Consider the following 16,459-nt stretch of genomic DNA (forward strand, 5'->3'; position numbering starts at 1 on the left):
TATACAGGCAGGTATGTACATGTCTGTACAGTTGTACGGAAGCCTGTATAGTCATACAAACAGGTCCATACATGTTGGTACAGTCGGAGGTTTCATTGTAAGTTTTTTCTATGGAATGAAAAGTTGATTTGAAGGATTAATTACATGTCTATCAGAAATTAATTATTTATGCTTCTACTCTATTTATATTCAGATTTTTTATTTTAGTTATTGAGTAAATTCAAGATCTGATATATTTAATAAAGAAGCATAAGACAGCAGTTGCCTAGGGTTTGGAAAGTTTACAATTAAAATGTACTACTATTTGCAGAATCATGTCCATAGCACATGAATGAGCATGGGTGTCCCACATTAGAAATCGCAGTACAAGAAGCACAAAACTAAAAAATTTATATTCTGAAGTCAACTTAAGAACTTAACCCAGTTACAAATAAAGATCTTCATAATGCATTCTGGCCAGCATAGGCCTATAAAGGAAATAATGCAAATAGCTTCATAAATATAGATCTTCCACCACCAAAAGCCCTGGTCACACATGTAATAAATCCATGTGGACAGCTGGTTTACAAATGAAAATAAAACGATATTCACACAGACTCGGTAGCACTAAATTTTGAGAATGAATATTCAAATATAGAACACCAACATGTCAGCAAACCTCCTGTTTAAAGCTACCCGGATACAAAGTCCTTTAGTCCCGATTTTATGTAAATGGTAAGGAAGCAACACCTTTAGTCCCGATTTTATGTAATTGGCAAGGAAGCAACCTCTATCCATAAATCAAAGATGGGCAGTCTCAAACTTTAAGGTGAATCAAACATCAGTCTATCCTGATGACAACCACCCTTCCTGCAAAAGAAAATATACGCAGCCAGTAATAATACACCCAGGTTACTAGAGTAACCTATGTAAGGTCATCCTCCTCAACCTCCTTAGCTTTCAAAGTGTTCTTTGCACGAAGCAAGAGGGATGTTTTCCATTGATCCTGTTCCATCCAAATAAAACAGAATAATCAGTTCATGCGGAAAAAATCCTTGCTATCATTATTCAAGTATATCATACATAGCATCAAGTGATGCACAAACAATTAAAATGGATCACAGGCATAAATTAGAGTGCTGAACCATCCTCTATGAACGCTTCATTAAAAAATCAGTTTTAGATTTCATTGTGATAGATGACATCCTGCATTATAGGTAACTTCAAATCTGCCATGTGTCAGAAGGCAACCAACCTAATATCTAGTTTTCATTGGCAATCAACCTCTTATCTAGTTTTGGCTGAAATGCTTCCATTGAACATGAATGAATTTGTGTCCTTTTTTTATCCAACAAGAGTGAACGGCACCTTCATTTTTTGATCTAAATGCTTCTGTTGAACGCAAGATATCATTAGGTAAAAGCACAAGCAGTGACGTGTAATTGGAGAGGCTTGAAAGAAAGGAATATAACCATCTCTACTGGGTAATGTGCACAAAAACAATAGGATAAAATGTTAAAAACTAAGCATGACCAGTTCCAATCTCTTCAAGAACACTTGGAATGTACAAACTACTTTATTCATCATTGCGTAACATGGCTACTCAAGCTGCAATCCAATTGATGAAATTGAGAATTGAAGAGAAAAATAATAAAATAATAAAATATCACTCCAGTTCCTAAGTACAGAACTGAAATTCTAAAAGTTTCTGTCCACTAACATTAGAAACAGAATCTTGGCAACGATACTATGCCGATGATCTCTTCGGATCTAACAGAGATCTCTCAACATCAACTTGTTTCCACTGCTAGTACTTAAAATCGGATCAACATAAATCTATGTTACTGGAAATTCCACCCCAAGGTGCTGAAAATGTGTTTCGAAAATATTTCAAATGCCTCCAAAACACAGCAGAAACATTCCAGTGGAGTTCTAAATTTTGAAACAATGCATCGGGTGTTTTGGTACTTTCAGCCAACAATTTTGTAAATTGCAACCAGTGTTTCAGCCTTTTCAGCTGGCATCTCGGTCAATAGAGTGAAAACAAGAACATTAGAAGAACAAAATAAATCAAAGGATCATTCACTAATTTTTTACAAATAAAATTATAACTTAAGGGTTTGGACCTCTCTCTTAATGGGAACTTTTTTTGGATTCGTTTCCAAATTTGAAATTCAAGAATGGTATTGTGAAATTTCCTGGTGTTTCGTTATTATTATTATTATTATATTTGATGTATCCTGAATCCTGATTCCTATGATTTCTGAAAAAAATCCGTATCCCTTTCAGATACAGTATCTCCGTACCTGTATCCATGTCCGCACAGCTTAGGCATAAATTAATGACGTGTGATACTAATACTCAACAGTGAAATTTTGCTATGTTCCATTTGGCCTACAAATTATGCCATATAGGGCACAGGCAGCACAGATTGTGAATACTGAGTAAACATCCATGACGACTAACAGTCACTTTCACCAAACTCAGAAGCAAAATGTATCCAATACTTTCTCACGTATCAGAGAGAGAGCATTCCTTAGTAAGCTTTTGTTGTTGTTAACAATGAATTTTATAGCATCAGTGATATTATTGAAGGAGAAAATACGGTGGTTCCAAGAGCAGCTGAAAACACAGGATACAACTATTTTAATGATGCATATGATTCACACTTTCATGTTATATTTGTACTTTGAGGGTCTTGACTCTCATTTGTTGAAATTAAGGGTGTAATCTTGGCATTTGGCCATGTGGCCATACTTATTTGTAATTTTATCATATATTTCTAGGTTTTACTAAGACCGACCAAGTCATCTCAATAAAGGTTCATTGTCCCTCCTTGGGGAAGGTGCCCTACATCTTTAGTCGTGCATAAATATACTAATATTCGTATTTCCACATATTGTGATCAATTATTCATAGTTATATGAGTGATTTACCCTAAGACCACCACAAAACATTGTGCTCTCTTGTTCTTGGTTTGATCTAGGTTTGATCTATCTGTGCTTGGGATATTTCTCTCTAAGACACTTGTCCTAGGGTTTATTGCTCTCTCTAGGGCTGCAAATCTCTTAGCTGCCCAAGTGCTATAATCTTTTTGCATTGCAGAATCTGGTTTATTTTTTCAAGATGCATGAGGGTGAGAGTGTAACTGCCTATCTCACCAGAATTCAAGAAGTTCGTGATGCAGTTGTTGGAGAAAGGCTCGTAGACACAAGAAGTTCGTGATGCAGTTGAATGGGTTTACCAAAGAATGGCATACCTTTGTTCAAAGTATTTCTGGATGAGAGGAGTTACCAGATTGGCAATGCCTATGGAGTGACTTGCAGCAGCGATAGTGCTAAAGCTCAGACTAGTTGAGACTTCCAGCAGCGATAGCAAGGGTTCCGAGGTTTAGGAGGAGAATCTTGCTCTTGCAAGTAAATTCAAAGGCAAGAAAGGCAAACGGAAGAGTGAGAACAGTCAAAAGGGTGACAAGAAGAAGAAGGATCTATGTAAAGATCAAATGCTTCCATTGCCATGTTTTTGGACACTGGTTCTAAGTGTCTTAACCGAAAGAAGGGGTCGAATAAGGCGCATGTGGCTGCATCAGCTGAGGTAGATGAGTTTGCCTCTCAGTTTGAGAAGGATTTCTCATTGATAGCTTGCATGGCAAGCTCAGTGAGGAGCAATATGTGGTATATTGATTAAAGAGCCTCTTTCCATATGACTGGGAACACGGAGTATTTCAGCCAGCTGGATGAGAAAGATATGCAGGTGAATATCGAGCTTGGAGATAATGGCAAGTGTGCTACCAAGGGAGTTGGTACTGTCAGCTTTGAGAGGGAGTCAGGTAATTCTCTTCATCTCAGCGATGTTCTCTCTGCTCCAGAGCTGAAGAAGAACCCAGTTTCAGTAGTTATCCTTGAGAATAAAGGATATGATGTCATCTTCAGCAGAGGTAAGGCTTACCTCAAGCATCTAGCTTCAGGAACAGTGAAGCAGATATGTGTGAGTGTGAAGGATCTCTACAAGTTACAGGTAGAGACAAATGCAGCCTTGAACAACAAAGCAGAATGTGCAGATGTTGTTGAACTTTGGCACAGGGGCATGGGACACTTGCATCATGGGGCGCTGAAGATTCTTCAGCAGGCTGCCACCGGATTACCAACAAGTGGCCTTGACAAGAGTGGAGTGTACAAGGGGTGCACGCTTGGAAAGTATGCCAAGTCTTCTTTCCATGGCCAAGATAGCAGGGCCGAGGGGATTTTTGTTAGTATGAAGTTTTCCAGCAAGTGTACCAAAAATCCTCACTTAAGCTATTGGTGACAAATAGCCCTAACAACAAAAGATGGTTGTCAATGTTCTACAAATCTGCAACAAAAAGTTGGGAAACCTGCAAAAAGATGGCATGCAAATACATAGGAACATATAACAGCGAATAATATACCAACATCCCAATGGAAATAGAAAAAAAAATGATTTTATTAATACTGAAATTGTTTACACCTGGTGAGTAGAATATGCAGACTTGGATTTGGAGATCCCCCTCCGTGGGATGGGTCCTTTGAATACCCTATGCTTCGGCTTCAGCTCTCTCTCCTAATGGCTGCAGGGGCCAAATGGTGCTAATGGTGGCTTGAACTCAAAATGGGATTTCAAATCGCACAAGACGATAACGAGGACAAAGAGAATGGTCACGGTGAAGAATGAAGAGAAAATCCCTCTATTTATAACAAAATATTAGGATAGATCTGATTTAGGATAATTATAAAAAATGTTAGACCAAATCAAGAGCTAGCCATTAAGAATATTTTATTATATTTTAGAAAGGGAAAGATTATTTCAAATGAACAAATATCTTTATTTAGAAAGTGGTTAAAGTAATTAATAAATAAAAAATTATTTATTAATTAGTTTATGGGGATAAAGTCAAAAATAAATTAGAAATAATTATTAAATAATGATTTAATAATTAGCTCGCGAGAGAAATAAGGAATAATTATGGAATAACAAATAAATAATTATTTCAAGAGAATAATAAATAAATAATGATTTATTTTAATTTTGCTCACGGGGTTTTTGGATTTTACTAAGAAATAATTTAGGAAAATGGTTCACTAAATTATTTCCTAAGGTGAAAGTGGGTTTTAATATGTAAAAATTCATCCTACATGGTGTATTTCGATCCATTTAGTAAAAAATGGCTAGGTGATCATTTTTAAGTGATAACAGATTGCCCCCCAACATAAGAGTGTCAGGAGCAAATTGTATGACCGAAATACGTTTCAGGCTCACTTTCACAAGACATCGAAGGGAAGTCATCGAGAGAGAGAGGAAGAGAGAGAGATAGCACTGAAGCAATGAAGGGAAGGACTGAAACTAGAGGGGGCGAGACCTAATTATCATATAGAAGTCTCCTTTTATGATGAGTACAAGATCTCAATGAGGTGGGGGAGGCATACCCATACCCGCCAAGATAACTGAGTACAAATGATAATGGTGTGCCCAACAATGTGCATATGGGCAACATAGTACATGATACATGATATGTTGGCATCAATGGGCTAGAAAGTGATACAATGATAGAATGAGTTCCATATACATAATGTCCTAGAAGACAGAGCCCAGCACTGATACAATGAATAGTGAACTGAGTACATAGGACCGAATGCCCCCAAGATGATGTGAGGGGGAGATCACAACCAAAGAAGCCCTATTGAATAAGAAAGGGCTCTGAAGATCTCAATGAACCATCTAAAATAGAGGTGCATGTTATGGGCTCTATGATCAGCGAAAACCGAACCAGTCAAATCTATGGAACTGCATCTAAGGTCGGATCATGATCTACTAAAATATGGGCATGTGGGAGGCTACCTAAAAGGCCTGAAACATCTCACACGCACCCAGTGAATGTTGGGACAATCTACTAGATCACTATACCATCAAGTGTATGATTCTCGATCATGCAATAATGAGCTAGATTCGAGCACGCAATAAACAGTCAAGTCAAAGGGCAATGACGTTTACCTTTGCTTGATCTGAGGCACTGAATAATGATGAAGGTTGGAACCAAGGTACACCACCCTCTATACCACTCTCTTGGAATAGATGTGTTGATGTCGACAGAAGAGGGCCAGCCACAGTTGAGGCAATGAGGAGTCCTCAACAAAGGCATGAGGATCATAGTAATGTGACTAATAGAGACTGACACCAGAGATGATGATGGGGGAATAAGGGAACAAGTGAGCTTATGACTTCCCTTGTCAGAGCATAATATGCAAGGTTGACCTAGCAGTGACTGACATGATTCCGGAGGGGATGGTCAATTACTCAGACGCCGGCTTTTCAAAGACAAATCAAGATAGTTGGAGGCCAAATATGAGCAAGACAGGATGAATGCAATACATAGAGGGATAATATATTGTAACAAAATGCAATGAGACATTGAACAGACTCCATAGATATAAGGGTGACTCACCTCTGATGCTCTAAACAAGGGTGACTCAATGATGTTGGTGTGGGGAAGAGGCCCAATGGGGACCATGAAAACATGAGTAAACAATGGTTACTCATGACGAAACTCGACACATAAGTCGACAAGAGCAAAGGCAAAATGGTGCCAGAGTACAAGCGACTCATGAAGAGATTCAATTTTAATAGGCTGCAAAGTGAGACCTCATGGAAAAAATGGATTCCCAGTGAAGTTTCAAATTTACCAAAAACGAAGATAGACCAATTATAGAGCTCGATGAGAGCTTTCCAACGGTGTTGAAGGTTCTTCAAACCGAGCTATGGTTTGCTTGTAATGGCCAAGGGAAACACGAGGACTTTTCCTATAAAAGGGTTTCTTTCCCCCAATTCCAATTCATTTGTGCATTGAGTTGTTGGAGAATTTGGAGAGGAGGAGGAGGCCCTAAATCTTGGTGACCTCATAGCAGAAAAACCAATCGTCGTATTTTGGATCTACAACTTTCAAGTTGGTGGCCTTACTTGTCTAAAAATGGCCTTAATGCTTCTTGGAAGGATGGTTCCTGGTGAAGAATCAAGGTAAGAAAGGAATACAAGAATGAACTACTAGAGAAGGTCTAGGATCATCCCCACCCACCAAGTCAAACATGGGGACTGGGTGGTAAGTGTGGCATCACATAGAGTAGAATGTTTCAATGTATTGTATGAATCATCTATGATATGCGATGTGTATATGGCTTGTCAGAGAGACCAGTAAGACAAACTATCCATGGAATGAGAGGCTAATCGACCATACCTATATCGTTGGGATCTAAGTCGAGAGTGATGTTAAATAAGTGAGAGGGGGGGGGGGCCATCATGCCTCCAAGCATGAGATATTGCCCCCCCAACATATGATGATGGAGAGGACTGATCAGCTATGCAAAGGCGGGAATGATGCCCCCTAGCTAGATGTATATTCATTGTGCTATGGACATGCCGAGATGTATTTACAATGATGGACTCCAAACACTTGTACGGATGTACATAGTATGGTTAAGTACTTTGTGGTGTCGTCGCCATTTGTGGTTATGATTGTCTTCTTATGGGAAGAATGGATAGATACAATAGGAGAAAGGAAATGGTGGATTGCCAATCTCACTTGGTACTGTATATATATGTCAAATGTACTTAATTTTTGAGTTCGCATACATGGTGTCACCATACCAAAGAGTGGCTTCAAAAATAATAAATTGATGCTCACCTAGACGACACTAGGTTGAACAACAACAATGTCTAAGGGACTGGGTCGTTGGTGGAAGATGAAGGAATGATTAAGTGGATCATGCCTAAGGTGATCTAGAGTGGTATGGGACTCTAGAGGTTCTTCGGTATGGGGAAGAGTATTGGTTCTAAAATCAACACCACCATATACACTAGGAGGGTTGGGGAGAATTGCATCTCCTTGACTCTCAAGAATGGATGCCCCTTTACCCTCGAATTCATGCGTTCAAAGTAAGGGGTGATGGAACAAATCATCATCATGAGAGACATGGTTCACATGCACATCGTCAGAAAGGGTGGATGGATGACTAGTGGATGTAGAATCCATCGATGTTGAGACCAAAGTGTCTTCAAAGGATGGTTCTAAAGAAACACAGTCAGAAACTCCTAAGGAGTTTGAATAAGTCGATCCCATGGATGATGACAAGTAGAGAATGGGTGTTGAATTGTCTGTCATTTCGACATCAAGAGTTGGAATCATGATAGTGGGTTGAGAAGCCTCCTGTCTTGGAGAAGAATTGGTACCAGGAGGAGAGTCACTATGAGCCGAATCTAGTTCACGAAGAACATGAAGCGTATCGTGAAAATCTTCGAGACAAGGACAATAATGAGAATAATGTTCATACGTATCACACAAAGCACAAGGGTGGTTCATGCATAACAAATTATTCTTCTTGGCAGACTCGGGTAAGGTGACTTGTACCTCGGGATTATTCGGATTGGGTTGAACACCATATTCTGAGACCATAGTCTTAATATGGGGAAGGTCATGACAATTGTTAATGGTGTGACCACGAACATCACACAGAGCACATGGAGGAGTAGGCTTCGATGGTTTAGTGGGAGTGGTTGCCACTAGAGTTGCCTTGTCCTTGCCCTCGTTTTTTTGGGCTTTGCCCCCCTCACTAAATGCTTTCACAACAAGAGTGACTTCCTACTAAGGTTGTTATGGAACTAAAGCAAAGGAAGAGTGGTAGGGACAAGTTGTACCGGATTCAAAGCCATGTATGGTTTGAGATGATCAGGAGGGGTATTTGCAGGGGGGTCAATGTACCAAACTGGGATCCCCAAAGTCAGGTTAGGGAGACTCAACATAGCCATTACATGAGTAGAAAAGGTTCCTGGTGGCGAGAATAAGAAAGGTATCTGACCAAAGGCGTAATTACCTGGAGGAGCACCTCCTAAGGGAGGATGCCTGGATGAAAGCCACTGGAAGGGAAATGGCCTGAAGGAATTGTCCCTGAAGGACCAGCTGAGTCTTAAGCAAGGAATTGCTAAGAAGTTGGTTGCTAGGGAGGCATATCAGACTGCTTGTTAGCAGCCTCTAGGCTCGATGGTAATAGGAAGTCGACCATAATAATCCCCAAGCAGCATGGAATCTTTATAGACTCTAGGAGAAACATTGGTGAAAGTAGAGGTGGTCTTATTACCAGCGATTGATGAAATGATATTTTGAGAATTTTGGGATTGAGGGTCGTAATATGTCAGTTGATCGGTGGTGACGATCTTTCCATTATGGGAAAATCGCATCTTAAGGAAAACAAAAGATGTGATGGCTGACATGGCGTACATGAAGCTACAACCAAACAAGAGGTTATAATCGAGAGGGGCATCTATAACTTCGATACAAATCATGACCCGCTTGCCAGCAATGGCTATGGGGCAATTCCAATATAAACCGAGAGGTTGCGAGGGGCAATCGTCCCATGCATGAAGAGTGATGGTTGATGGTGACAGGTCAGGGGAACAAAGTTGCTTCCAAACACTAGTGGCCATCACACAAGTGGATGCGCCTTCGTCAACTATACATCGTTGAACAATAGTGTTTTTTACGAAGACTGGTATCTGAAAAGCAACAGAGGAGGGAAAGGGTGGATGATCCACTTTATCACCGTCAAAGGTGATCATACGATCATTAGAACAATCCACAGCACGCATAGTAGATCGTAGAGCTTTCCATTGGGATGGACACTATTACCCACCATTTTGTGGGCAATATCCCTATGAGAAAAAATTTCTCCAAGATGGTCCTTAGTCAGCAGCCCCTTGCAGCGACCAACTAGCTCGTTGTGCCATTTCATTGCCACCTAAGTCAACCATGTGGTCCCTCACCCATCTGTCGTGATCATATGTTTGAAGTTGGGCCTCCCGAACCTAAAGGTATGCCTTGTCATTTGGTAATTGAGTATTGTAGTTTGTTTATCATGGATACTTTTAGGCATGGATTAATGGGGGGATTCGACGGAAAGAATGGGCTAGGTCTGTGCTCTTGTCCCCTAGACCTCTTTTGGATGTTAAGCTTGGACCCTAATCCCGTGGGATCTATTTTACTGACCTTTGGGCTTTAGGGATAGTACTACATGGGAAACCCTAATTTGGTTTTGTGGTCCCACTCCCTCATCCACATATATCACTCCCCTTCCACTCATTATAACCCCATCATCATTTCTCCCACATGGGCCCACATTCCTCCATTGGGTCCACATAAGGTCACCCTTCCCCCTCCCCTTGCCCACACTTTGGGTTAGGCCTGGAATGGTGCCACGAAGATTGATGCAGCTGAAAAGAAAAGTAAAAGCATAATTGGCCACATTCAACAGGAAGATGTACCACAAAATGCAAAAGATGGCCAAGACAAACACATTTAGCACGTGGGAAAAATCCAATACATGAGCTTTACCCCATCATCATGGCCATCACCCTAGTTCCTATAGGCCCTAGATGAACCTCCTTTATCATTCAGGGACCCATGATTGTCTCAAACCCTGGAAGGCAATGAACCACCCTACCTTAAAGGAGGTATCCACTATTATACCTTACACATCATGCTCTTACCACTTGAGCTCCGAGCAGCTAATTAAAAAAAAAAGGAAAAAGGAATATAAAGAAGGGTGGAAAAATCAAGGTTGGCGCACCTCTTGCACCACGATTGCTCCCTCCTATACATTATATACCCAAGTGTGGGCTTCCCTTTTATTAGCTACCCATGTACCCCAACATGTGACCCAGGGCTGCCCCTTTCATTCCCTACTCCATTCATCTATTTATCACATGCCACCACCCGTTGAAGGATGTATCTTGGACATATTATCCCCTTTAAAAGTAAAAACCACCTAATAGGATACTCAGTTAACCCCATTTGGAGCTTAGAGACATTAAGCACATGCCAAAGCCCACCATGGAAGGGCATGCCATTATGAAGTGCCCACCTGTTGTCCATGGTTTTTAAACTCTTTAACTCGATTTCCTTTGGTGACTTGTTGTACTAGAAGTCTAGGGGACGCACTGGATCTTATGGAGGATTGGAGATGATCTCCATTTTGGGTTTGGTCTCCCTATACAGAGTCCTAACTCTCCAGAGGGCTACATTGGCACATGTAGGGTGTGTTGGGAGCCATGGGCCTCCACAGCAGTAGACAGCACTCCATGGATCCCCAGGGATGTTCAGAAATTACTCGAGATTCACCTATTGGACAAGGAAGATGCACCTTGTTCACCATGCCCAGCGATCGCCACAGTTGTACCACACACCTAGCAGATGACCCAGGACTTGTATGTTGATGTGGCATCACTGACACCATCATCTGAGGCCTTACAGATGGCCTACAGGCATCTTTGACCTACTTGGAGACCCATGAGGTTACTTGTGTGCCCTCACACCCATTGGGAGCACCACAGGTTTATTATTTGGTGAACAAGGGGCCAACCCCTTGTCCACTACTTTTGGGAGTTCTATTCATCATTATGGCACTTATGGACTTCATCAGGCTTCTTAGAAGGCCCAACGACATGTATTATTGATCATTTGACCTCTTAAGAGGCTTATTCTTTTGTTTATGAGATAGTTTGGTGGGCCCAAGTAGCTAAATCGTACTCATTAGAAGGATATAAATAGAACTGATGAAGATTCATTTTAGCATCATCACTTGGAGTTGGAACTAGCATCTCTTTAGAGATTATCGTTATGCTTCTTGGTGGACAAATTTTTGAAGCATGGAATGAATTTTAATGTTCGGATAATTTTCATATGTCTAGGAGCTTCTTGATGGCAAGTTTTTGGATGGTTGGATATATTCTTATACATGTAAGTACATTTTAATGCTATTCTTTCTTTCTAATTTTGTCATATACATTGTTCCTGAGAATTCACTATACTAGGGCTTATTTGTTGCATCTCTTATGTGAAGTTGTGGAAATTTTGAATGCTTCATGTATGGGCCATGTATAACAAATGAATGTTCGTAGGGATGTTTCATTACTAAAATTCATCTTGACAAGCCATTTATCTTACAAAACGAAGTATAAATTCTTTGAAGCTACTTTTGTTGATGCCCTAGTGCCAAGCGAAATTGTCTTTTAGGCCTCCTTGACCTAGAAAATTCAAAGGTCCATAGTCATAATTCTACCTGACTCCAATCTCCACAAAGAATTAGGCACTGGTCCACTCAAAGGTGATTACCTTAAACCTATTTTCCTTCTCCCCTTTCCTCTTCTATAGGTTTGGTCCTCTAGGTCACCTAGGGCATCAATTATCTCACGATCTAGCCATCCAAATACTTCGATTTTTGGTCCACAACTGCGCTAGTGTGTCCTCAAGAAGCCCTCCAAATTTCATGAGATTTCGACAGTGGGATCTTGAGATATCGCAAGCCCTAGCTCGAAGACCAATTCTTACCCTTGGTTTCCCTTAGGCTAGAAACCTCACTGGGATCTTTGCATTGCCTTTCATTGAAAATTCATTCCTTGATCCCTTTCCCCTCCCTAATTAGGTCAAGCATATCATTGGTTGTTAAATCCTATCCCCTTGACCGAACCTCAAGCCCACTTGGTTCTGTGTGGTCCCATGCAATATCAAGGTTAATTCTTCAAAAGATCACCTAGAACCCAAGTTTCCACAAGAATTCTAGGGCTTAGGGATCTCCTTTATAAGACATACTCAAAACCTAACCTTAGACATTTTCCCCAAGCCCTTCCTAGAGATCCTGCAATCTTGTCTTCCAAGACAAGCAAGCCACATATTTGAGCTGCTCTTTTGAATAAGCTTCAAGGATCACCCCTCACCCTATCATTAGTCCATCCATTTCATGATCCTTGTCATAACATGTCTCATGCCATCAGTGAAAATCCGTAAAGAGTAGGGAGCCTTAACCAAGGTGGCAGTGGGCTATCGCTCCATTGTTTCCCTAAAACTAGTAGTAACCCTTCAAGGATCCCCTTTTAGGACCCCTCCTTGTTTGAGCGGTAACAGGCACATCTAAAGAACTTCTAGCATTGACATGGCGGCAAGAGATTGCACCAAGTCATCTATTATACTATAAGTGTGGGCGGCTCGAGAACTAGCAACATTTCAACGTAATGGTCCTTTGGTGATCTTAGGTTGAACCTCTACCTTAGGTTGAGGGATCTATAAGGTACCATTTGGTGATGAAAGGGTCTTAGTTGAAACTTTGGATTGAGAATCGATCGTTGATTTATCAAGAGAATTATCATATTGGCGCAACCGAGTTTGGAGGTTGATATCTTCGGAATTCGTCATGAAAATCTGGTAAGCCCCACTCCCTAGTTGCAAAGGTGGAGTTGGAAAAGGATTCTAGCCAACTTGGATGGCCATGTGTCCTTGGTAAGGGAATGGGTTGGTAAGCATTGTCGGTTGTGTGAAAGGAGGAGAGGGTTGAGCGATAGGTTGCCTCGCTCTCGAGGCAACTTCTTGAGCTTCCCATGCCTAACACATCTGAGGGAGAAGGGGGCACTCATGAGTGTAATCGCCATAAGTCCCGCAACAAGCACAAGGTTTATTTGTTCTGAGAGCCTTGTTCTACTTGGGTTGCCAGCCTTGTTGTTAGATTGCGAGATTGGACTGATCACCCTTATTGGCATTAGGTTGTCTACCTTGGTTGCCTTGATTGCTCTAAGATGGTTGATTTCGGTTACCTTTCCCCTTGTTCCTCAGCTTGGGGTGGGGGGGAATGGTAGTACTCTGTTGAGCATTGACTTGACTTTGTGGAGGTATTTGTTGTTGTGGCAAAGAGGGTTGGGGCATGGGGGGTTGCGATCCAAGTGTCGATGGGGTTGGAGCACTAGGCGGCACATATGGATAGTAAAAGTTTGTGGTAACATTTTGGTAACCAGGTTGAGCAACAAATGGCCCTGGCATCAACTTATGTGAATTGGTAAATGCATATGACGTGCTCATGCCTAGGTAAAAGTTCACGTGTGAAGGATAAGGAGCAGGGAAAGCATAAGTGGGACTGGTTCCCCCCTGAGGTTGACCATAACTCGTAGGAGGTTGAGAATATGGTGATGAATGAGGGTAAGAGAGGGATCCAATGACACCATCAATAGCGTGAGATGCCCTCGGCACGGAAGCAGCACTAGGCCTGGGAAGATAGGAAAAGACGATGTAAACATAACCTGACTGGGTGAATATCAAATCATATTTCAAAGCTATTTAGAGAGCTTCTTCATCAGTTTGAGGAAAGTGCGAGGCAATATCTTTACATATGGCGGTTAGGAGGGTTCTCAAAATCCAATCCATGTAGACATGGTCCTCAAATTCAGGAGCTTTACAAAGGCTCCTCCTTCTGCGCCATTCTCATACATGGTCAAAAATACGAGTGGCAAATTTGATGAAAGGAAGTCAAAAGTTTGGTTCTGGTGTCATAACGAAGAGGTAATTGGAAATTATGATCAGAAGACATTGGCGAGAGTCACAAAGGTACAGTGAGAGGCATGGGGTTGGTCAACATAACACTTGGTAGCAGCTCCAGTTTGAGTGCGTTGGAAGAGGTGACGATGAACGGAATCCTCAGTGATGGAGTTGGAGGAGCACCACATACAGAAAGAGCGAACGTGGTTGGAAGGGTCTTCTCCAAGATTCCCTTCAAATTTGGGGATGTCTAAGGGAAGTTTGGTTGGAGTCGCCATTTGAGGGTATCAAAACCTCTTCAGGTATGGCCACTAACCAACCCTTCCCTACATGGCTTTTTTGAGCTTCCTCTGTTAAAACCAACTCATTAATGAACCCCTTCTCCATGACCAAAACTAGCCTCCTATGCCAACCAAACTTCCCACAGATATCTCAAAGTTTGAAGTGAATCCTGTAGAAGAACCTACCAACCACATTTTTTCTTTCAATATGTGGTGGTCTTCCAACTCCATCATTGAGGACTCCATTCGTCTTCGCTTTTCCAACGCACTCTAACTGGAGTTGCTGCCAAGTGGTATGTCAACCAACCGCAAGCCTCTCATTCCACTTTTGCGACCCTCGTCAATGCCTTCCTATCATATTTTCAGTTACTTCTTCAATATGACACTGATACCAAACTTTTGACTTCCTTCAATCAAACTTTTGTCACTCGCCTTTCTGACCATGTTCAAGAAAGGTAATAAAGGAGGAGCCTTTGTAAAGCTCTTGAGTTCGAGGACCACGTCTATATGGATTGGTTTTTGAGAACTCTCCTGGCCCCCACATAGATAAAGATGTCACCTCACACTTTCCTCAAACCGAGGAGGAAGCTCTCCAGATAGCTCTGAAATATGATCTGATATACCCCCCAGTGAGGTTATGTTATACCGTCCTTCTCAATCTTCCTAGACTTGGTGTTGCTTTTGCAGTGGAGGCATCTCTTGTTGCCGATGGTATCATTAGATCCCTCTCTTCCCCTCACCCATCACCATATTCTCAACCTCCTACAAGTTATGGTCAACACTGGGGGGAACCAGTTCCACCTACATTTATCCTCCTCTTGATCCTTTGCGCGTCAAATCTTAGCAAGGTACGAGTACGTCATACGCATTTTCTCACTCACATTAACCGATGCCAGGGCCAATTGTTACTCAACCTAGTTACCAAAATGTTATCGTGGACCCTTATTATCCATATGCGTCACCTAGTGCTCTAGCCCCAATGGCACCAGCACCTTAACCCCCCATGCCTCAACAATCTTTGCCGCAGCAACAACTACCTCCACGATGTCAAGTGTATGTTCAGCATAGTGCTACCATTCCCCCCAACCCCAAGTAGAGGAACAAGGGGAAAAGGTAACTAGAGTCAACCATCTCAAGGTAATCAAGGTAGACAACCTAATGCCAATAAGGGTGATCAATCCAATCCCATAACCCAGCAACAAGGTGGATAGCCCAAGTAGAGCAAGGCTCTCAAAACCAATAAACCGTGTGCGTGTTGCAAGACTCATGGCCATTACACTCATGAATGTCCCCTTCTCCCTTAGATGTGTAAGGCATGGGAAGCTCAAGAAGTTGCCTCTAGAGGGAAATAGCCTATTACTCAACCCCCTCCTCCTTCCATGCAGCCGACAGTGCTTAGCAAGTCATCCCCTCACCAAGGATACGTGGCCTCCCAAACTGACCAGAATCCTCCAGGAATGGAAATTACCAGATTCTCATGATGAATTTTGAAGATATCAACCGCCAAACTTGGTCGTGCTAGTATAACAATCCTCCTAAAAAGTCAGCTACCAATTCTCAACCCAAAGTTTCCACTGAGCCCCTTTCGTCACCAAATGGTACCTTATATATCCCTTATAGCCTAACGTAGAGGTTCAACCTAAGATCACCAAAGGACCATTACATCGAAATGTTGTTAGTTCTAGAGTCGCCCACACTTATAGTATTGATGACTTGGCGCAGTCTCCTGCTACCATGTCAATGCTGGAAGTTCTCCAGACGTACCTATCCCAACAGAAAGCTCTATTATTTGCTTTGGGCACTATGGATCCTTCTGATTATTGTATGAACGTCTTTGATGTTG

The 16,459-nt window shown here is 41.6% G+C and overlaps 1 protein-coding gene across 2 annotated transcripts in view; it reads right to left on the reverse strand.

Moving 5' to 3' along the window:
* Positions 1 to 368: 368 nt before the first annotated feature.
* Positions 369 to 16,459, reverse strand: part of LOC149172412 (alpha-soluble NSF attachment protein 2-like) — a 104,197-nt gene continuing 88,106 nt past the window's right edge. For both annotated transcript variants that reach the window (XM_089424313.1, XM_089424312.1), the window contains one exon: positions 369 to 985. In XM_089424313.1, coding sequence (XP_089280439.1) covers positions 905 to 985 — 81 coding nt within the window. In that variant the 3' untranslated portion in view covers positions 369 to 904. The remainder of the gene's footprint in view (positions 986 to 16,459) is intronic.

Source organism: Pinus tabuliformis, chromosome 4_2, assembly GCF_031772625.1.
Source record: "Pinus tabuliformis cultivar Carrire ecotype Pingquan chromosome 4_2, CPIR1, whole genome shotgun sequence".
Lineage (NCBI taxonomy): Eukaryota > Viridiplantae > Streptophyta > Pinopsida > Pinales > Pinaceae > Pinus > Pinus tabuliformis.